This window comes from Nerophis lumbriciformis, linkage group LG07 (assembly GCF_033978685.3).
Source record: "Nerophis lumbriciformis linkage group LG07, RoL_Nlum_v2.1, whole genome shotgun sequence".
In the NCBI taxonomy this organism is placed as follows: Eukaryota; Metazoa; Chordata; class Actinopteri; order Syngnathiformes; family Syngnathidae; genus Nerophis; species Nerophis lumbriciformis.
In genome coordinates, this window is record NC_084554.2 from 20,826,314 (window position 1) to 20,850,767 (window position 24,454).

Sequence of the window (24,454 nt, forward strand, 5' to 3'; positions counted from 1 at the left end):
TCCAGCTCAGGGGTAGAACATTCAGCACGCAAGTATGTGGATATATAAAAATCCGTAAAAATGTAATTTATCTCAAGGTCATCAATGGTTATGCCTGAATCAGTTTGAATCTGTGTAATATGATGGGATGCCAATATCTGCGTTATTAATATGCTAGCCTTTTTGCCATGTTCAAAGCACTGCACTCTTAAAACGAATGTGTTGGAAATAACACAATTTGTGTTGTTTTTTTACACATCTCCATGTCCAGAGGGGGACAACTGAATTTTTGTTAATTTTAACACATTAACTTTGTTACTTATATTAACACAGTACATGTGTAGGTTTTAGTAACAAATGTTTGTGTTACTTACTCAAAATCAACACATTTTGTGTATATTGGCAACACGTGTTTGTGTGTGTGTGTGTGTGCATGCTATGCTGTATAAAAAACAACATCATTGAAATTTAACTGGCATTTAATTCAATAATTCCTTAATTCATTAACGTCCTCCCAGCGCGGCAACAACACACAACAACAGCAGTCACGTTTCCGTCTACCGTAAAGCAGTTCGTCTGCCGTAAACAGCAATGTTGTGACACTCTTAAACAGGACAATACTGCCATCTACTGTACATGCAAATGTGACAACATCTACGGCTTTTAGAGAGTGCAGTGCACAACTGCGCACACAACAAGGAGACGAAGCAGAATGCATCATCAGAGAGGGTGTTCAGCATGGTTAGAAAAATAGAGACAGAATAGAACAAGGATGGACAATTCAACCCTTAACTCAACAATGAGTAGATGAAGTATTTCTTATATATATATATATATATATATATATATATAAATAAAAGAAATACTTGACTTTCAGTGAATTCTAGCTATATATATGTATACATATATATATATATATATATATATAAGAATTAACCACACGCCCAACCACGCCCCCGACCCCCGCCCCCTGCCCCCCGCCTCCCGAAATCGGAGGTCTCAAGGTTGGCAAGTATGCACACTTATCATACTCAAAATGTTTAAATCATGTCCACAGGCTGCCATTTTTCAATCAACAACTCATACTCTACCAAACAGGCAAGGTTACAAACCCAATACAACTTGAAGAGTTTGTCCAGACTGCAGGTGAGGCCCTCTTCCTGGAATGGAATGACTACATAGTGTGTTGATTGTGTGCTGGGATGTCCAATGCTCACCAGACGAAGTTCCATCACTGGAGCAGGGTCAGTGGTTTGTAGGAGGTCATGGAAACTTGTTCCTGGCTAAAACACACAGTGTATGCAACACATTGTATTACATCATGCACACAGATGATCTTTACAAGTTATGAATAATTTACTTATTAAGATATCACACTTGTTTTATATTCTTATCACAAATTAAGATATTCTTACTTGTTTAATGTCCAACATGTAGGACAGAGCTGATTCGATGTTGCATTTTGTCCATTCCTTAGATCTGACACAGTAGGGGCAGATAATGTGTGAGCATCTTCAGTGCTCTATAGCACTTTGATTCTGTAGAAATAGAAAAATATACACAGTTTGCATAACTGACATGTGAGACTGTAAGGTTAAATGTGTGTCAACTTGGGGAGTCTTCATGCACCGAAGACAACACAAAAAGACATGATAATCCTCCATAAATAAACTAAACATTACCAGCACTCTCAACTTCTGGTGGTTCATCTTTTCCTTCAAGGGCAGCCAGCTTCAACAGTTTTGGGACCATGGTTGCGTAGATAGATGTCCGTCTTGTTTGGAAACATCTTCTCAAACTCTCTGTCGATCTGTTAAGTTTTACCAACAGGACAACACAAGGGTGATTAGTAGAGATGTCCGATAATATCGGCCTGCCGATATTATCGGCCGATAAATGCTTTAAAATGTAATATCGGAAATGATCTGTATCGTTTTTTTTATTATCGGTATCGTTTTTTTTATTTTTTATTAAATCAACATAAAAAACACAAGATACACTTACAATTAGTGCACCAACCCAAAAAACCTCCCTCCCCCATTTACACTCATTCACACAAAAGGGTTGTTTCTTTCTGTTATTAATATTCTGGTTCCTACATTATATATCAATATATATCAATACAGTCTGCAAGTGATACAGTCCATAAGCACACATGATTGTGCGTGCTGCTGGTCCACTAATAGTACTAACCTTTAACAGTTAATTTTACTAATTTTCATTAATTACTAGTTTCTATGTAACTGTTTTTATATTGTTTTACTTTCTTTTTTATTCAAGAAAATGTTTTTAATTCATCTCTTATTTTATTTTATTTATTTTTTTAAAAAGGACCTTATCTTCACCATACCTGGTTGTCCAAATTAGGCATACTAATGTGTTAATTCCACGATTGTATATATCGGTATCCGTTGATATTTGTATCGGTAATTAAAGAGTTGGACAATATCGGAATATCGGATATCGGCAAAAAGCCATTATCGGACATCCCTAATGATTAGACAAGGTTATATGGAAATCCAATGAAAGTGCAGGTGGTGATTAAATGTACTGATTTACCAGATATGGCATATCAATGAAACGAGGGTAGTTCTCAACAATCTCTGCCAGTGTAGGTGACTGATTAGATATCCAGTATCTTCAGTGGAAGTAGGTTTTGTCCATACCCATCTTGATCGAAGAAAGGTTCTCAGGACTAAGCTTCATCCTTTTGATCACAGTTATCCATTCTTGGACAGACTCATCACTTTCTGTAACTTCTTCAAGTCGAACAGTGACTTCAGATGATCCACCCCTTCTGCAATAACAGCGCCAATCATCCCTTAGTTTTCGGCAGATATTCCTCAGCTTATCTTCCAGAAAGCCAGTGTGGCATGTTAGATCATAGAAGTGTTCCATTACAACACAGAGTACAAGTACAACGCAAATAAAACAGTGATCTAATGAGCTACTATCAGAATCAATCGACGTAATGTGTGTTTCACACTCTTAACAACATTCCCTTACATATCCTTCATTTTCATCCTCCATCTTGATGTTAAGTGATGGGTTAAGTGTCACAATGGTTCTGGCAAGGAGTTTTTTGTCCGTATATACAGTATTTTATTTTAACCAGTATACTGCTGTAGAGATATTACCACTTAATCTAAGCACTGGGATAATAATACTACACATAAAAGGCACACAGGCTCACTAAACAGAATATTATGTTTAGTGACCTTAAATTAACAGACATGAACAAATGAACAAACATACCTGCTGTACTTCCATTTCCTGTGTGGTGACAGCAGTGGCACTGACATCACAAACATCTGATTGAAAGGACTTGAATAGAATTTGGAACTGATCCATGTTTTCAACATTGCAGTTCACATCAGTGTCAATGTATTTGTTAAAATCTAAGCAGAACTTCAGAATTCTGGTCATTTCTGCTTGCACGATAGTGCAAATGTACACGCCTCTGTAATGTCCTTGACATTACCAAGAGTGTAAGTCTTCTTGAAAATTTCTCTGCAGTCCAGGAGGACTGTTGTGAGAGATCTGGGAGAAGCCATTCTTTTACATGTGTATAAACAAAAATGTACAGAGAATTAACACAAATTCAACAAATTCAATACAACACCTAGTTGACAACAGAAGGACTTACTGTAAAATTATAAAAATGTAATTATAGCCTAACAGAAATTATAATACACATAGTTAGAACAAGCTTATTTTAAGACATTTTGAACCACTATGAACCATTATTAGTCCAGTGGAAATATGTTTACATGTCATGAGATGAACTGATCATAGGTGACTTGATTTCTGAGATACAATTGATTATGACTGGAAATGGCCTTTAATACCTATGCAACATATGGACGGATTAAAAACTTAAAAAAGGGAATTTAAAATTGAGATGATAATATACCCAAAAGAAACCATGAATAGTTTTAAAGTCAACCAGTGCAGTTTTGTCAAACAGTTTAATTGATACTGTGGATACCTTCTTACTATCAAGCCTTACCTTAGTAATGTTAGCTAACTTGTGGAAACAAACCTGCAAAATAAAAAGCCAAAATTAATTAAGTCATTAACCAACATTATGTACACACAGCATAACCAGACTATTTGAAAGAGCCCTCCATGATGTCTGGATCCGGAGATGCACAAGGCTTGGAGCGGCCTGGCTTGTCATCGAGGAAATTTAGAGGCGCAATGACAAAAAAAAGGGGCTGCACACAACAGGCGGCACAAAAGTACTTTAAAGTTGACGGCTGGAGTTAGCAAAAATGTTAATAAAACAAAAAAAAGGTCACATTTCCACAGAGCCCCTGCCTAGCATGCCCGTTATTATTCTAACTGAACTTTTTTGTAAGATGGTTAACAAATGAAGTGTACTTTTGTAGTTCGTTTCCAATTTTTCTACACAGTAACTCAGATATGGTAACACTAGCGAGCAGTCGAGAATATGGAGTGATCTTTGGTCCAGAACATATTTTGCTATATTTATTATTGAAATTTGTATTAGAGTTACAGTTCATTTCATCATCTATTATTACATCCAAAAATGTGATTTCTTTTACCCTCTAAATTTCTACTCCGTCTATTTGAATTTGTGTTTGACTTTCTTTTCTACTCTTACCGAATAGCATTATTTTAGTTTTACTGAGATTCTAAGATAGTCTATTTTTGCCAAACTATCTGTTTGATTTTTTCATTTATTGTATTATTATTTATATTAGCTTTTGTGTGTTTTCTTCTGAACAAAACACAGTCATCCACAGACACGGTCATCATTGTCTGTTTCTACCTTAAAGGGTGTTGGTCTTTTGTGCACTTCCAAGCTGCACACGTTTGTATTTGTACTTAATAAATTAGAATTGTACCTACATGTTGTGTCCTGTCTCTACATAATGCACTCATGCCAACAACCCCAAGTCAGAACGGGACAGCCCTTTTTTATATGCATCATCTCTTCATGTTACAACACATCTTTTCTTTCTTAACAGTAGTTGTTATCATCGCCAGTCACCCAATCCGACTCACCACCAAGTATTGAATTACACAAAGCGACTCGGTAAAGGATCTCTGTATTATTTTTAACTCAACTCTCATTTGAGTCACACATTAAGAGTGTTACTAAAACAACCTTCTTTCATCTCCGTAATATCACTAAAATTCGTCTCATTTCGTCCACCACCAATGCTGAGATCATTATTTATGCGTTCGTTACGTCTCGTCTCGATTACTGTAACGTATTATTTTCGGGTCTCCCTATGTCTAGCATTAAAAGATTTCAGTTGGTACAAAATGCGGCTGCTAGACTTTGGCCTTACATCTATTCTTCATAAGGGTAAAAACCACACATACCTCATTAATATATAATGGACAGACATAACTGTACGGTATGCTATCCAAAACAATGTTTAATTGTTTAAAATCAAAGTCTTTCTAAAACATAAAAATTGGTAATCGCTTTCAAATGTAGCATTTTAACTTAAATACTGTCTTTACTTGAAGGATTGGCATTACATCTATTCTACATAAGTGGTAAAACCAAACATATATACATCACTAATATACAGTATATTAGACATACATAACTGTATGTATGACATATGCTATCTAAAACAATGTCTAATTGTTTAAAACAAGGGTCCCCAAACTTTTTGACTCAGGGGCCGCATTGGGTTAAAAAAAATTTGGCCGGGGGCCGGGCTGTGTGTGTGTGTGTGTGTGTATATATATATATATATATATATATATATATATATATATATAAATACATTCTTTTTGCACTAATTGACTAAAAGCACGCTCACCCGACACTGCGGTGCGAGCATGTCACGTTATCGATGGGAAAATGCATTTTTAGACAATATGATTTGCCTGAGCGGCTAGGAGACCCCGAGAGTAACAAGCGGTAGAAAATTTATTAGAAAGGACAAATTAAAAAAAAAATACTTGAGACTTCTCGCAGGCCGAATTTTGGATGCTGGTTGGCCGTAGTAAACTTTAGCGCTGGCGGGTATTTTTTTTATACTTTTATTGTAATATTTTCAGAATGTGTTTGTTCTATTTTTGGCCAAAGTAAGACAAAGAAAACAATCTGAAGTTGTCTTTATTTTTTTAGTTTTAATGCCATGATTTTAATAGTCCAGCCTGCGTGTGCGCAGATTTCCCTCCATGCGGCCCCTGAGCTAAAATGAGTTGGACACCCCTGATGTACAGTACACCAGTAAATGTAACAGCTGCAGCAAAAACAAAAAAATAATAGATAAAAAAAATAATAGACATTATTAACATAGAGAGGTACCTAACACAGAAGCGGCCAGACAAATAAAATAAAAAAAATAGATTTTGGACGCTGGGGGGCCGTATTCGGCCCGCGGGCTGTAGTTTGGGGACCCCTGGTTTAAAAGATAAGTCTTTCTCAAACTAAAAAATAAATAAAAAAATTGGACTATGTACATACTCATATCGTCTTTACAATATTAGTTATGTTTGTTTAGCACGTGTAATACATCAGCTTTAAAATACAAATAACATTGAAAAAAAACTATTAGTGGAATAAAATCAATTCAGTAGCGGTCGGATGGCGTCACGATATTTGTCGTGTTCCCGGAAATGCAGAAACCCGAGGGAGGTAGCTTGCAATTGAAAAAATATTCAATCAAGGGACCAAAAATAGGCAAACATATGATTGCCGCTTGATGTTGGACCAAGGCATACAAGAGGCTATGCAGACCGAAACTAAAAACTTAGAGACTACGAAACGAAGTACCCCAGCACGACAGAGACTTACGCAGAGAGAAGTGCGGCAGGAAAAGCGTCCACTTGAATAAACATTCACAAAGTCCAACAAGGTTTTGCAACAGAGGCTCAAGTCAGATGGCCGTAATAATACAAAAAAATGTCTGCGCTGAGCAGACGCTCAGAGGCGGGAATGAAGCCGCTTGCAGGAACACCCCAAACAAAACAGGAAGAACAGCCACAACAAGAGTCCTAAACCGTAACTAAGACCCAAAACACAGGAAAACACCCACAAACTCAAAACAAGGAATGATGTTATGTGACAGATCATGACACAATATTATATAATAATACTTTAACCCTGACTACACTGACAGTAGCTAAAAGTCATCAACATAAGTCATTCACATTATTCAATGACACAAGGGACAAGCGGTAGAAAATGGATGGATGACTATAACATGATATGCAAGTAAAACATACATGTACAATCCCTGTTTCCATATGAGTTGGGAAATTGTGTTAGATGTAAATATAAACGGTATACAATGATTTGCAAATCATCTTCAACCCATATTCAGTTGAATATGCTACAAGACAACATATTTGATGTTCAAACTGATAAACATGTTTTTTTTTGCAAATAATCATTAACTTTAGAATTTGATGCCAGCAACACGTGACAAAGAAGTTGGGAAAGGTAGCAATAAATACTGATAAAGTTGAGGAATGCTCATCAAACACTTATTTGAAACATCCCACAGGTGAACAGGCAAATTGGGAACAGGTGGGTGCCATGATTGGGTATAAAAGTAGATTCCATGAAATGCTCAGTCATTCACAAACAAGGACGGGGCCAGGGTCACCACTTTGTCAACAAATGCGTGAGCAAATTGTTGAACAGTTTAAGAAAAACCTTTCTCAACCAGCTATTGCAAGGAATTTAGGGATTTCACCATCTACGGTCCGTAATATCAAAGGGTTCAGAGAATCTGGAGAAAGCACTGCACGTAAGCAGCTAAGCCCGTGACCTTTGATCCCTCAGGCTGTACTGCATCAAAAAGCGACATCAGTGTGTAAAGGATATCACCACATGGGCTCAGGAACACTTCAAAAACCCACTGTCAGTAACTACAGTTGGTCGCTACATCTGTAAGTGCAAGTTAAAACTCTCCTATGCAAGGCGAAACCCGTTTATCAACAACACCCAGAAACGCTGTTGGCTTCACTGGGCCTGAGCTCATCTAAGATGGACTGATAAAGTGGAAAAGTGTTCTGTGGTCTGACGAGTCCACGATTCAAATTGTTTTTGGAAACTGTGGACGTCGTGTCCTCCGGACCAAAGAGGAAAAGACCCATCCGGATTGTTATAGGCGCAAAGTTGAAAAGCCAGCATCTGTGATGGTATGGGGGTGTATTAGCAGAGGTGGGACCAAGTCTTTGCTTTGCAAGTCACAAGTAAGTCTCAAGTCTTTGCCCTCAAGTCTCGAGTCAAGTCCCGAGTCAAGACAGGCAAGTCCGAGTCAAGTCCAAAGTCAAGACTGGAAAGTCTCAAGTCAAGTCCCAAGTCCTGCATTTTGAGTTTCGAGTCCTTTTAAGTCATTTTAACCACAGACTAATATATTTACACAGATTGTGTATGCTTTTAAAACGCTGTATTTATTTATTAAAACAAGTGCATTTGAAATTGCAGGGAAAAAGATAGTGGTGACATTGCACTTCAAAATAGCACTATTAACCAGTCATTTTAAACATGTAACTCATTCCTTTACAGAATAAACACATTTGAAAAAACAAGTGCAACTGTACTTTTTGCACAAAAGTGTTAACATTGTATTTCCATGGCCTATTGCATTGTAACTACCGTATTTTTCGGACTATAAGTCGCTCCGGAGTATACGTCGCACCGGCCGAAAATGCACAATAAAGAAGGAAAAAAACATATAAGTCGCATTTTTGGGGGAAATTTATTTGATAAAATCCAACACCAAGAATAGACATTAGAAAGGTAATTTAAATAAATAAAGAATAGTAAACAACAGGCTGAATAAGTGTACGTTATGGCATAAATAACCAACTGAGAACGTGCCTGGTATGTTAACGTAACATATTATGGTAAGAGTCATTCAAATAACTATAACATATAGAACATGCTATACATTTACCAAACAATCTGTCACTCCTAATCGCTAAATCCCATGAAATCTTCCTCCCCGGTGTCGCTCCTGGTTTGTGCCGCTAGCGTCCATTCTTTCTGCTGCTCGATCGCCGTTTTCTGGTGCATATTTCACTACGTCCATCTTGTAATCTGCAGTATATGATTTCCTTTTCGGTGCCATTTTAGTTCAGTCCTCCTCAGTTTTTATAAGTTACCGCCAATGTTCATGTGATCCATTTTAATAGCTACGGCAGTAGCGTATAGCAGTTAGCATTCCAAAACCCACAATGCACTTCTGCCATAACCCGCCAAATTCTTATTGGTTGGCGTGTGTGTGACGATTGCGGACATTTTCTTCGTCGCTCACGCGAATGAGATAAATAATATTATTTGATATTTTAGGGTAATATGTTAATAATTTCACACATAAGTCGCTCCGGAGTATATGTCGCACCCACAGCCAAACTATGAAAAAAACGTCGACTTATAGTCCGAAAAATACGGTAGTTCCACAGCAGTTTCTATCCTGTTCTTACCTTATCTCATTGATCTCATCTCATACTGTATGTGTGTTGATGTGTGACTACACATGAAAAACATATCAAATATATGAACATAACAATGAACAGAGTTGTACTTTTTAGATGTCAGGGCCCTATGCAATATGTACACATATTCTTAATATAGTATACATTTTAACTGACCTTTATTTGACTATGCTTGTCTTTTTGTAGGTGGTTAAAATACGCGGTGCTGCTGACAGCCGTCTAAAGTTACGTTACTGTGTGTGATACATTGACTAACGTAATGTTACTGTGTGTGATACATTGACTAACGTTACGTTACTGTGTGTGATACATTGACTAACGTAACGTTATGTGTTGGTACCTCATGCAACCCTGCTTAAAAAAAAATCACTTGACAAAAAGTATGAATAAGGTAGCGAACTGCAGTGGACGCAACATATTGCCGTGTTTGCAATGACATTATGACCATAGACATCTTATAAGTAGACGCAGCATTAGTTGCTGTGACGTGAGCAATTTGGCCGCCATCTTTAAGTGGTGATGAGGAGCCGGCGAGGAGCCTAAAGTGACAGTTGACAGGTAGAAAACAAAGATGGTGTTCAGCGTTTTCCTGCTCAAATGAGCGGACTGTTGAAAATGGGAATCGGGGGATTACTTTTCACAAGTAAGATTTAACATTAACGTACTATTGGTTGTATTTTATGAAAAGAATATTACCACAGAGTTGAGAAGGAGCAAAGATCTTCAATATTTGTATGTGAAAATCACAAAGAAATCTTCTGGGGGAGGATGACGCCCCTACAGGGGTTTGGTTTACAAACTTTCTGCCCCACCTAAAACAAAATTCACCAGCCACCACTGATTATGATGCATTCTCATTTTAGGCAAAGTATAAGACAATACTTTCTTAACAGTACAATTGTAACCAGGAATAAGTCTTCAAGTAACAATATTCAAATACTAACATTGTTGGGTAAGACATAATTTGGTTTGATTCTGAATCCAGTGAAACAGATTGGTGGTTTTAGCTGATATAAAGACTTTCAGGTGTTTATATATGTTTAAGTATTTGGCAGACGCTTTTATCCAAAGCGACTTACATGAAAAAATACATATAAAATAATCACTGTAAACATTATCATTTAAGGGAAGAATGTAATAGAAAATATCAATACAAAGTGTCAAGACAGAATAAACTCTCTGCTGCTGCAGCAACAGAGATACAGTCTATAAGATATATAGATATCTAATGTATTCATACATTGTATATGTAGGATATACACATGTATATATAACCTAATCAAATTGTTTCCTCAACTTAAAAATAGCTTACCATTTTTTCCCCCTTCTCTGGGATTATATTCCCAGTTTTGATCTCGGACGTCTGGTCACTTATAGCATATAAGAATATTACATTACTGTTAAGCAAACTATGAATAATAAAACACGCCAAAACATGTGTCCTTTATCATAGCTACACGTATGACAAAAAAGGGGGTGAAAATCAGTGGTATTCAGTGAGGTAAGATGAATTAAATGCGCTGACAGTTCATTTCTCCTGCCAAATGAATTGCACTGAGTGGAGCGGATCACCACTCCAAGATGGCGGCCACGCGTCTCGTCTGCGCCAGTAGGCAGTAGCGCTCGATGCTGCGTCTACTTATAAGATGTCTATGGTTATAACGCTAGCAGTGAGTTTATAGCCTCACTGATTTAACTACACAGCAAATTAAAGTCACGTTACTTAGCCAATAAACGTTATCTTACATTCAAAACGTACCCTTCTTTGTGCAACTTCAAATGTCGAACGAAGTTGGAAGTTGTTGCGTCTCCGTCTGTAATATTCGAACTGCGTGATTTGCATACGGCAATTCGTTTTTTGTTGACCAAGTCGTAGTTTTTATACCCGAACGAAACTAACTTTGGCATAATTGTTTCTCACTGGCACGTTGTTGGACAACTCTTGTTCATTGGTTGTACTGCAATTTGATTGGATGAATGCTGTGTGATGAAAACAGCGTACATCTAATTTGATTGGCTGTTGTACTGAGAGCACACCAGCTGACAGGAACAACACGCTGATAGACAGACGAAGAAAATGAAAAATACGGAGCGCTCCCAAATAACTTTTTAAGCTTTGGATTTTGGGGAAAGTAGCAAGTCATGTCAAGTCAAAAGGCTCAAGTCCAAGTGAAGTCACAAGTCATTGATGTTAAAGTCTAAGTCGAGTTGCAAGTCTCTTTACATTTTGTCAAGTCGAGTCTAAAGTCACAAATTCATGACTCGAGTCTGACTCGAGTCCAAGTCATGTGACTCGAGTCCACACCTCTGTGTATTAGTGCCCAAGACATGGGTAACTTACACATCAGTGCAGGCACCATTAATGCTGAAAGGTACATACAGGTTTTGGAGCAACATATGTTGCCATCCAAACAACGTTACCATGGACACCCCTGCTTATTTCAGCATGATAATGCCAAGCCACGTGTTACATCAACGTGGCTTCATAGTAAAAGAGTGCGGGTACTAGACTGGCCTGCCTGTAGTCCAGACCTGTCTCCCATTGAAAATGTGTGGTGCATTATGAAGCCTAAAATACCACAAGTTGAACAACTTAAGCTGTACATCAAGCAAGAATGGGAAAGACTTCCACCTGAGAAGCTTCAAAAATGTGTCTCCTCAGTTCCCAAACGTTTACTGAGTGTTGTTAAAAGGAAAGGCCATGTAACACAGTGGTGAACATGCCCTTCCCCAACTACTTTGGCCCGTGTTGCAGCCATGAAATTCTAAGTTAATTATTTGCAAAAAAAAAATAAAGTTTATGAGTTTGAACATCAAATATATTGTCTTTGTAGTGCATTCAATTGAATATGGGTTGAAAAGGATTTGCAAATCATTGTATTCCGTTTATATTTACATCGAACACAATTTCCCAACTCATGGAAACGGGGTTTGTATTTAAATTATGCGTAAATTAAAAATGTAGCCCTAACTTGTCAGTTATGCTTTTAAAAGATTTATGATAAAGTTTAAATTAACTTATGAAAGAAAAATGTTAGCATTTAAGCGAAAGAGAGGCTATATTTGTTACAAATCATTTTGTAATTGAATGTCAGAATAACATCGAGCTGTTTAAAAAATGATAGAATAGTGTCTTTTTTTACTATACAATATAGCTAAAACTACACAAGTACATAAGTCATATCCTTAACATTTCTATATTTACATGTGCTCACATGCGGTTTTTTGTTATGTGGTATTGGTAGTATTGTTAAAACCTACTGTTTAATTTTTTTAATGTTGGTAGTAATATCTTTTTGTTTTTAGTGTTAAAAAAACAGCAGAGTGTTTAGAAGTAAAGAAACACTTTTTTTTTGTTAATTACACCTTTAAAAGTCCATTCTGATGTATTCAAATAAGGGAGATACCGTAAATAGTTTGTAGCAGTTAAAAGATTAACCTTTACCATACTGAACAGTTGCAGACTCCTGATAGAATTAACCAAAAGTTTTTGTCAAGGACATGTGATCGGAAACTGGTGACTATGTGTTTACAAGGATAATAAAGGTAATTATTTAAGGAAGTTCAACTATAGGTCACCTTCCAACGAGACAATGAGATTAAATTTACGGCTAAAATACCAAAAGATAATAAAAGTTCATATTTAAGATAGTCGAGTGACACATTAGTTCATGTACTTAAGTGTGTGAATTGCCTTGTGGGTGATAGGTCATAGGCAGATAAATAAATACACAACTCTGGGCTTTCCTTGGAGAGATAAATCTATTAACTCCATTCGAATACCAACTTTAAGAAGAGCGGCTTTATACAATTACAATACTACTTTAAGAAGACCGGAATATGAAATTTAAATCAAACTAATGAATTTCAAGTAAAAAAGAACTAAACTGCAATATAATGCTATTAAAATAGGAAAAACAGTTTAGAAACTTATTTAAGACAAAAGTATACATAATTATAATTTTAAAATAAGAACAATTGTTTAATTAACTTTTATTTAAGACAATAGTTAACAGAAGTATTCTTTTAAAATAGAAAAATAGCTCATAAACCTTTATTAAAACAGAAACTGTCACGACCCGACTAGGACTCTGGGCATAGATGCAGGATTACTGAAAACAGTTGTTTATTCTCAGAAGGGGAAGGGTCCAAAACAGGAGAAACAAAACAGGCTATCAAAACAGATCTAACCTGACTACTAGTGATGGGTCCGGCAACACCGATGCATCGGCGCATGCGTCGAGCTCATAGAGCGAAACCCTGTGTCGGTGCGCGTACCGCTTTTAGAAAGTCACGTGACCGATCATGAGCTGTTTTGGTCACGTGACCGATACGCGAACTGTGTCGCACTGACGCCTCTTCTGTGCCCTGTGAAAGGGTCTTTTCTACAGCCGGAGAAATAATAACTAAGAAGAGAAAGCGTCTAAAATTGAATACGTTGGAAAAACTGTTTTTAAAAAAAAATAAAAATGTGTAAAAAAAAAAAAAAATTCCAGGTCCACAAGCATCCTCATTCACAACACGTTCTCTTAGATTTCCATGTTCTGATACATGTTCACATTATTTATTGACTGTATCTAAAAAAGACAAAAAATATATTTTTATTTAAATGAAGTTATGAAATAATCCTAAATGAAATACAATGACTTGGTTTATATTATTGTATATACTAGGTCAGTGGTTCTCAACCTTTTTTCAGCAATGTACCCCCTGTGAATTTTTTTTAAATTCAAGTACCCCCTAATCAGAGCAAAGCATTTTTGGTTGAAAAAAAAAAAAAAAGATAAAGAAGTAAAATACAGCACTATGTCATCAGTTTCTGATTTATTAAATTGTATAACAGTGCAAAATATTGCTCATTTGTAGTGGTCTTTCTTGAACTATTTGGAAAAAAAGATATACAAATAACTAAAAACTTGTTGAAAAATAAACAAGTGATTCAATTATAAATAAAGATTTCTACACATAGAAGTAATCATCAACTTAAAGTGCCCTCTTTGGGGATTGTATTAGAGCTCCATCTGGATTCATGAACTTAATTCTAAACATTTCTTCACAAAAAAAAAAATCTTTAACATCAATATTTATGGAACATGTCCACAAACAATCTAGCTGTCAACACTGAAGATTGCATTGTTGCATTTCTTTTCACAGTTCTTTTTGACAGACATTTTAGTGACAAACCTGAGCTTGTGCTTCACTGAGTTTATGAACTTACATTCATATTTTGTTTAAGTATTATTCAATAAATATATTTATAAATGATTTTTGAATTGTTGCTATTTTTAGAATATTTAAAAAAAATCTCACGTACCCCTTGGCATACCTTCAAGTACCCCCAGGGGTACACGTACCCCCATTTGAGAACCACTGTACTAGGTCATAAAATCAGTGTCAGTTGAGTCGGTCCATAGGTTGCCTGTAGGGATTTTTAATGTCCAGCTGATGTCAGTATTTAGTAGTGATGGGTCCGGCAACACCGATGCATCGGCGCATGCGTCGAGCTCATAGAGCAAAACCCTGTGTCGGTGCGCGTACCGCTTTTAGAAAGTCACGTGACCGATCATGAGCTGTTTTAGTCACGTGACCGATACGCGAACTGCGTCGCACTGACGCCTCCTCTGTGCCCTGTGAAAGGGTCTTTTCTACAGCCGGAGAAATAACTAAGAAGAGAAAGCGTCTAAAATTGAATACGTTGGAAAAACTGTTTTTTTTTTAAAATAAAAATGTGTAAAAAATAAATAAATAATAATTTCCAGGTCCACAAGCATCCTCATTCACAACACGTTCTCTTAGATTTCCATGTTATGATACATGTTCACATTATTTATTGACTATCTAAAAAAGACAAAAAATATATTTTTATTTAAATGAAGTTATGAAATAATCCTAAATGAAATACAATGACTTGGTTTATATTATTGTATATACTAGGTCAGTGGTTCTCAACCTTTTTTCAGCAATGTACCCCCTGTGATTTTTTTTTTTTAATTCAAGTACCCCCTAATCAGAGCAAAGCATTTTTGGTTGAAAAAAAAAGACAAAGAAGTAAAATACAGCACTATGTCATCAGTTTCTGATTTATTAAATTGTATAACAGTGCAAAATATTGCTCATTTGTAGTGGTCTTTCTTGAACTATTTGGAAAAAAAGATATACAAATAACTAAAAACTTGTTGAAAAATAAACAAGTGATTCAATTATAAATAAAGATTTATACACATAGAAGTAATCATCAACTTAAAGTGCCCTCTTTGGGGATTGTATTAGAGATCCATCTGGATTCATGAACTTAATTCTAAACATTTCTTCACACAAAAAAAAAATCTTTAACATCAATATTTATGGAACATGTCCACAAAAAATCTAGCTGTCAACACTGAATATTGCATTGTTGCATTTCTTTTCACAGTTCTTTTTGACAGACATTTTAGTGACAAACCTGAGCTTGTGCTTCACTGAGTTTATGAACTTACTAAACTTTATTTTGTTGAAGTATTATTCAATAAATATATTTATAAAGGATTTTTGAATTTTTGCTATTTTTAGAATATTCAAAAAAAATCTCACGTACCCCTTGGCATACCTTCAAGTACCCCCAGGGGTACGCGTACCCCCATTTGAGAACCACTGTACTAGGTCATAAAATCAGTGTCAGTTGAGTCGGTCCATAAGTTGCCTGTAGGGATTTTTAATGTCCAGCAGATGTCAGTATTTAGTGACACAGTATCAACACAGTATCAATACAGTTTTGCAATGTGTCGAAACGCTTCATGACGCCTCATGAACCCATCACTAGTATTTAGTGACACAGTATCGACACAGTATCAATACAGTTTTGCAATGTGTTGAAACGCTTCATGACGCCTCATCAACCCATCACTACTGACTACTAAACTAACAAAAATATTAACAACTCAAAACGCTCCGGCTATGGAGGGAAAAAGGGGTTAAGGACAAAAACTAACAAATACAACAAAAGGCGCTCCAACGGAGGCGATGCTAAGAAGCTAATCTTACCTGACAAAAGGTTACAAACAAAGAATCTCCCGTGGATCAAAAGTACAAAAAAACGTGGCAATGGCTGTAAACAAGGCTGTGGCAAAGGACCGCTGGAGGTACGCACAAGAAGATACGAAACACTCTGGCACAGGACAGAAGGAGGATGAGACATTTATACACATGAGGGAGGGTGACACAGGTGGGCGCAATCAGGCAATCAGGAAAGACATCAGACCAGTGAAACAGGAGGAAGAGCAAGTGACCTGAAACGAGAAGGAGAGTCAGCATTTCAAAATAAAACAAGAAATGACAAAACAACATGAAACCAGACGAAACCCAGACCAGACTTCAACCAGGTATGACAGAAACAGCCGAAATACACCCTGAAATCTATCCAGAATACACTATGAATGCATCTTGAATTCACGATATGTATATTAAACATGTACAGAATATATAGAAATAGAGGAAAACTACCAATATTCCTACAGTGTAATGACAGACAATTAAAAATAATGTGTTAATTATTATTTAAAAAACTATGTGGCTTAGACATTACTGGTATTTTGATATAATTAAACACAACATCAAGTTAAGTCATCATGTATCCAGGAAAATAAAGCAAAGTAGTAAAGAGCCATAACACTTTTTGGAGAGCATCACCATTTGGCCTTCAACTCCTTCCGGTGACAAATGTCTTTGAAGCAATGCCTAAAATAGGGTATTTTTACTCTCTGTTACCGAAACTGTTACAAAACAACATTTGGTAATACAAAGTGGTTACAGCTACCTCTAACAAAGGCTTAAAAAAACAATACCGGTCTCTACCATGGATTAAAAAATGGGACTGACTAGATAAAAAAACAGAAAATACAGTACGTGAATGTGTGACTGTGTGTGCGTGCGTGTGTGTGGGGATAGGTGGGAGGGACGGAGAGAAGTGGGGGGTGTTCTAGTGGTGTGGGTTTTCCTGATGGGCCCCAGACCGTTGAGGAGCAGCGAAGAGCTGACACTATGATTCAACTTTGAGCAAAATACACAAATCAAATTTAAGTATGTATTTATATTTTTTCATGTTCTGTGACTGGATGTCGTTAAAGTAAATGGCTAACAGTAGACAAATACGAATAATGTTTAAATTGTTTCATTAATTTTATAGCTAATAGTTTAAACATAATGTTTAAATTGTTTAATTAGTCTTACTGTCATGAGGGCAGTTCTCCTGCTTTTTTCCCTCTTGTTTTCATACTCCCCTCCCCTCTTGTGTCTGTAAGTCTCCTACCCTGTCATTAGTTCCAGGTGTGCTGCCAGTCATCCGAGCCCATCTGCTGCTAATCAACTACCAGACTTAAACCCTGGATCTCCACTCAGCCGGTGCCAGTTCGTCCGTTGCCTGCGGTAGAATCTAGCCGTGAGCTCACTTACTCTGTCTTTTGCCCTGAACCTTTTGTAATTCTGTCTTGTATTTCCTCAGGTGGAGGACAGACCTTTGACCCGGTTTTCCTGGCGCTGATCTTTCGTTGCAATTGATTTATTTTCTCCAGTGATTTTTTTGTTATTAATTAGATTTTTTAACGGATCTGCATTTGGATTCTTATTTTTGAGGCCACAAAACTTACAGCTAGTAGCAGACAGATTCAGAGCGTAGGTTGTTTCATTAGTCGTTTAGCTAATAGTGTACCTTTTAAAAAAATAAAAAAATAAAAATAAAAAAAGCGTGTCAACTTTTGAGTTAAATTGACTAAAAAATAGACATGATGTTTAAGTTGTTACATTAGTCTAACAGAATCCAAGTTTACAAACTTTTATTGAAGACAAAAGTATACATAATTCTAATTTCAAAATAAGAACAATTGTTTCAAACTTTTATTTTAGACATGAGTAAACCGAAATATTATTTTAAAATAGAAAAATAGCTCATTAACTTTTAAGACAAAACAACTTCATACAATATAATACTTTTTAAGAAATAAAAGTTTATGAATTTTTATTTAATACATAGTGAAGTTTTTTTTAAAGATAACAAGTAGACAGTATACCGGTACTATTTTTTTATGCGAGTACAACAGTTACATTTGATTTAAGATAAAAACAGCCTAAATACAAAATTATTTTGAAATAAGGAAAATAGTTCACTTTTATTTAAGACAAAATTATACAACATTATACTTTTATAATAAGAAAAAATAGTAAACTTTTATTTAAATTATATTAAGTTAAACATATCTATTATATCTAAACACCTCCCTAGGGAGGTGTTTAGGGCACGTCCGACCGGTAGGAGGCCGCGGGGAAGACCCAGGACACGTTGGGAAGACTATGTCTCCCGGCTGGCCTGGGAACGCCTCGGGGTCCCACAGGAAGAGCTGGACGAAGTGGCTGGGGAGAGGGAAGTCTGGGCTTCCCTGCTTAGGCTGCTGCCCCCGCGACTCGACCTCGGATAAGCGGAAGAAGATGGATGGATGGATGGATGGATATCTATTATAACTCAAATCCGTTATAAAACAGCCTTGGTGGTACAAGACAACTAAAATAAGATAATATATGGGTTTGGCATGGCATAGAAATAAACTTTTGTAATTGAGTTGAAATGCTGTGAAATAGTGGCATAAATGCACTAATTACCTTAAATACAATTAAAGTTAATTATATAAGACATCTGAGGGTGGATTAAAGCCTTAAAAACAGTATAACGGCTGTAATTACTACAACTAAAATGGCGGACATAATAAAACTACAAGTTATAATACCTTTTCTGTCTGTAGGAATAAATCATTATCTATGGACTACACCAAGATGGCGGACAGCTTAAAAAAAATAAAAAATAAAATGGCGGCCGGATATGACGTATATTTCCTGTTTTTGCAGCCCCTGCTGACCCCTCTTCTACCATGTTCAAACATAAGGGTATCTTTGTGTGCACTTGGCACCAAGTATTGTGCCTTCTGATAATCAGAAATACCGGTCAATATTGTATGTAGCTTTTAAACAAGAAAGAGGTTTTAGCACTTCATCGCATCAGCTACAGTCCTATACAATACCAAAATAGAAATGGCCAATTGCTTTATATTTTGGACACGATGAAGGCTTCAATTTTAAGTGTTTGTCTTACATGTAGTAATCAGTTGTGGACAGACGGCGCCCTGGCAGTGCAGTGTTATCGAGCGATGCTCGCTCACGGGGCGGGAATCAGCTTTTGGCAAATAAAATATTTGACTTACAGTTGTGTGGATGTCATGATCGATGACATGCCTGCTGATGCCAGAAAAGCAGTAAAAAAATGTGTTCACTTGCTCCCAGTTTGCACACATTGCGACGTGGAACATGTCAACAGGGGACGGCGTGGCGCAGTGGAAGAATGGCCGTGCGCGACCCGAGGGTCTCTGGTTCAATCCCCACCTAGTACCAACCTCGTCATGTCCGTTGTGTCCTGAGCAAGACACTTCACCCTTGCTCCTGATGGGTGTTGGTTAGCGCCTTGCATGGCAGCTCCCTCCATCAGTGTGTGAATGGGTAAATGTGGAAGTAGTGTCAAAGCGCTTTGAGTACCTTGAAGGTAGAAAAGCGCTATACAAGTACAACCCATTTATCATTATCATAACACTCTTGTAACCGTGCCACGCCGTTCAATCCCCACCTTCTACCAACCTCGTCACGTCCGTTGTCGTTGAACAGGACACTTCACCATTGCTCCTGATGGGTCGTCGTTAAGGCCTTGCATGGCAGCTCCCACCATCAGTGTGTGAATGGGTGAATGTGGAAAGCGCTTTGAAGGTAGAAAAGCACTATACAAGTATAACCCATTTACCATAACACACACATCTTGTTTTTGGCGTTGACTTCCTTATCCCGTGAGGAAAAGCACCTGATTGGCTGTCCTTAACAACTAACCTCAAACCCTCTTTCAATGTTAGCCGTTGAAGAGCTGTGATTGGACATATTCCGAACTAGTCGTCCCACTCATCAACAAGATTAAATTAAATATGATTGGATTTCGTTTCGGTCAACGTTTTCATCTCGTTTTTATGCGTTAACTAACATGTCTATGCCTTTGTTTTGATTATTTATCATCTTATTTGACCTGCTAAGATGTAAATAAAAAAAATTAAAAAAAATACACAAATAAAATAAACAGCTTCCAACCCAGTACGGGCACGGCTGATTCTTTGGGCCGGGACTGCTCATTAATTATATTAATCACATGACAATGCTTGTGTCTCCTTGACTTATCATCTTATTTTAACTGCTACGATGTAGAAAAAAAAAAAAGAAGCAAATCAAATAAACAGCTTCCAGCCCAGGACGGGCACGGCTGACTCTGTGTGCCGGGACTTCTCATTAATTAAATTATTCAAATGACAACGCTTGTGTCTCCTTGACTTGGAGTGGGCATGTCCCCAGTCTGGATGGGAAAATATAAATAAGAAAAACAAACAAAACTTCAAGCAACACAGGTAGAATATGACTCTTAATGATTTAATTAGTTTTGCACTGAATTAGAATTTGAATTGAATTGCTGTATGTTGGACTTCATGATGATGTTGCTTCTTCTTCCTCTTTGCCTGACAACTTCCGCACCTCAAGACTTTCATCGTTTGCTTTGTTTTTGCGACTGACTGAACATTTCCTTTTAATTTTGCAAGCATTTTATTTGGCATGGATATGATGAAAAAAGGCACAACATTGGAAACACACTGATAAACAATACATATATTTGATGGTTATGAATAGAATATTAGTCACTGTGTATGCTATTCAATGATATTGTATGTGTATACTATTAATGCTTTGTATTTTCTTCAAGTAGTGTCTTTAGAGGTCGCCATGTGGTCACCAGGGTCACTTTTGGATTCCAATGTAACTTTGTCTATAAAGTTTTCGTCTTCTCCTGGCTTCTGTGTTTGATTCTTCTCCATCTTTCCCACTGGAACTAAAAATTGTTACGGTTTACTCGTTGACATCTTGTTTAAATGTCAGTCTGCTTACCTTTTGTCTTCTGCACTTTCGTTGCTGTGACTGTACTTTTCATTTTCTTTGAAGCGTTCGGACCAAACGCTACGTTACCCGCTGCATCAGTCAAGTAGGATGTCACGCCCAAGTCGGGCGTTCCCTCGGTCACTTCCAGCTAAGAGCAGACACGTAATAAAAACATCTTATACGAATATTTAAAAAAAAAAACACATCCTCTACTTCTACTACGGACCAGTGACATCAAACTTACCACCAAAACCCAGAAAAAAGATTTTGAAAGCTATTTAACGACATTTCCTTCATCCAATCTTTACGTAAGAAAATGGCGTGCAACAATTGTTGTATTAGTCAGCAAGACATAAAACAACAAATATGAACAATATTTATTGATAATGTAGCATTGCTAGAGAACACTTCCGTGTGCACCGACAGTAGGCACTGATGGCTTTTTTTTCGGTCTAGTTCAGGAGTCAGCAACCCGCGGCTCTCTAGTGCTGCCCTAGTGGCTCCCATGAGCATTTTTAAAAAAAGGATTGAAAATGGAAAAAATATTTTTTTTGCTTTAGTATGTTTTTTGTTTGAGGACAAACATGACACAAACCTTCCCAATTGTTGGAAAGCCCACTGTTTAATATGTTTGTGTGTATGCTTCACTGATGAGAGTATTTGGTGAACATTGTTTGTCCTACTAATTTTGGCGGTTCTTGAACTCACCACAGTGTGGACTGTGACGCAACAGTTTGTTTACATTTAAAATCTTCCACTCCTCTCATTTTGTCCACCAAAATTTTCATGCTGTGCGTGAATTCACAAAGGTGTGCTTTGTTGATGTTATTGACTTGTTGGAGTGTTAATCAGGCATATTTGGTCAGTGCATGACAGCAAGCTAATCAACGTTAACATGCTATTTAGGCTAGCTGTATGTACATATTGCATCATTATGCCTCATTTGTATGTATATTTGAGCTAATTTAATATCCTTTACTTTTATCCTCTTTGTATATAATTTAGCTTTGCATGTCTCACGACACATTAACTGTATGTAATATTGGTTGCTTTTCAGATAGTTGTTTGTGTGCCATGTTGTTCCAGACCACAGCAAACATTACCTAGCTTGCCAAAGATTGTAATAAATCTATTAAAAGAAGACAGCCTGCCGTTTCCTTTAACTTGGACACACAGATACCTTTGGCCATTAAAAGCCAGTAATTTCCAGGAGTTATCTCACCTTCTGAGTAGCCCCTGTTTTACTAATACCATACCATACCATACCAACTGTATTTATAAAGCCTTTTAAAGACAAGCACAGTTGAAAATTAATGGTTTCTAATGTTGTAAAAATGTGTAGAATAACTATTACATTTCAACATTTCTGTCAAAAAAGATTTTCTTCAGCCTGCGACACATAGTCATTTTGATAGTAGGCTAATATAGCTAATAAAGACACTTACATCATGTGTTGCCTTCACTTATATACGTTTTAATTTTTTGCGGCTCCAGACAGATTCGTTTTTTTGTATTTTTGGTCCAATATGGCTCTTTCAACGTTTTGGGTCGCCGACCCCTGGTTTAGTTACTTCCATCAACGTTGGCACTGGTGTCATTATGGATATTTTACTGCCCATCTCTAGCCTAAAGAGAGAGAATAATACAACAACTGTTGTGTCAGCTTTGTCACAGTTAGTACACAACATGTGAGAGGAGGGCGGATCCATTCATAATTCGGTGGTCTCGTTGCCAAGGAAAGTATCAGTATATGTTAGATACTGGATAGTAGTTTTTACTTTTGTTTAGGTATTGTGTAAAGTGGACTTTGTTTTGATCAAACAATTGTATGTAATAAAAGAATATAATGAAATAGTTTAAATATTGTGTTGATATTGTTATTGATACTGCCAATTATAATTGTGATAAATGTCTTGCTAAAGAAGTTCAACCTGCTGAAGGAAGTGCTAAAATCATTCTACAATGTTGTTGTTGACGATGCAGGATGCAGAGAATGCAGGCACTTTGCAAACAGAGGGTCCCTTTCTTAGGTAGTAGTTTATCGATCGCAAAAACAAGACAAAGCAAGGCCAAGTAAGGCAAGGCAAAAACACAAGAAAGCACAACACTATCACTGGAACAATGAACCAGCATTGCAAGAAAGGCGACACCGGCAGATTAGGATAGGTGAGTAGAACAGGCTTCATAAGCAGTAGTGAAATCACAGAAAGAACGACCAAAAACAGGAAGTGGAACCATATTAAAAGCGCGGGACAGGAAAAAACACTAAACACAGGAAAAATAATGTTCAAAACAATCATTATGGATCATGGCCAATACAGTTTGTTCTTTGCACTTCCATCACAGTCTGGTTTGGCTCTACCAACAAACTCTCGTGCACTAGGGGGCGATTGTGGTCATTTCAGCATGTTAAGCTATGTGGGAATGTAAATAGAAGAAAATAATGCTATATGCTACATGGATTGATTGATTGATTGATTGATTGAAACTTGTATTAGTAGATTGCACAGTACAGTACATATTCCGTACAATTGACCACTAAATGGTAACACCCGAATAAGTTTTTCAACTTGTTCACGTAAATCAATTCATGGTACTATCAGCATAATACAGTCATCACACAAGTTAATCATCAGAGTATATACATTGAATTATTTACATTATGTACAATATTCACAACCCGGGGGGTATGATGAGGAGGGTTTAGTTGATATCAGCACTTCAGTCATCAACAATTGCATCATCAGAAAAATGGACATCGAAACAGTGTAGGTCTGACTTGGTAGGATATGTACAGAGAGCAGAGAACATAGTGAGTAGTATATGTAGCAGGTATATAATATATATGTTATGCATTCCACCAAAATTCCCTCACGTTTTATTTGATTGCTCTATTGTATTCATTGTCACTTTTATTTTGTAATTTTTTCAGCAAATAGTTCGTTTTGGGAGCATATGTCATTTTATTTTGAAGTCCTACCTTCTTCCGGTAGTGACGTTGTCGTCCTCACTTGCTGTTGAGACATGCCGTGAGGAGACTGGTGTGCTGCAG

General features: G+C 36.8%; 2 protein-coding genes and 1 long non-coding RNA gene across 4 annotated transcripts in view; 1 reads left to right on the top strand and 2 right to left on the bottom strand.

Moving 5' to 3' along the window:
* The window catches only part of LOC133609765 (leukocyte elastase inhibitor-like), a 43,108-nt gene extending 40,407 nt beyond the window's left edge, over positions 1–2,701 (bottom strand). The window contains exons 1-4 of one of the 2 annotated variants that reach the window (XM_061965670.1): positions 2,646–2,701; positions 1,662–1,789; positions 1,395–1,517; positions 1,197–1,262 (exon numbers count right to left, since the gene is read on the bottom strand). In XM_061965670.1, the coding sequence (XP_061821654.1) occupies positions 1,197–1,262; positions 1,395–1,412 (84 nt within the window). In that variant the 5' untranslated portion in view covers positions 1,413–1,517; positions 1,662–1,789; positions 2,646–2,701. The remainder of the gene's footprint in view (positions 1–1,196; positions 1,263–1,394; positions 1,518–1,661; positions 1,790–2,645) is intronic. The other variant, XM_061965669.1, reaches the window with a different exon arrangement.
* A 13,934-nt stretch (positions 2,702–16,635) lies between these two features.
* LOC133609256 (uncharacterized) lies at positions 16,636–18,054 on the top strand. The gene is made up of 3 exons (XR_009815690.1): positions 16,636–16,781; positions 17,719–17,823; positions 17,900–18,054. It is a non-coding gene; the product is annotated as an uncharacterized lncRNA (long non-coding RNA).
* A 3,071-nt stretch (positions 18,055–21,125) lies between these two features.
* LOC133609763 (myomesin-1-like) overlaps positions 21,126–24,454 on the bottom strand; it is a 108,361-nt gene continuing 105,032 nt past the window's right edge. Inside the window, exons 39-40 of the mRNA XM_061965661.2 lie at positions 21,412–21,550; positions 21,126–21,355 (exon numbers count right to left, since the gene is read on the bottom strand). Of these exons, the coding sequence (XP_061821645.2) occupies positions 21,225–21,355; positions 21,412–21,550 (270 nt within the window). The 3' untranslated portion in view covers positions 21,126–21,224. The remainder of the gene's footprint in view (positions 21,356–21,411; positions 21,551–24,454) is intronic.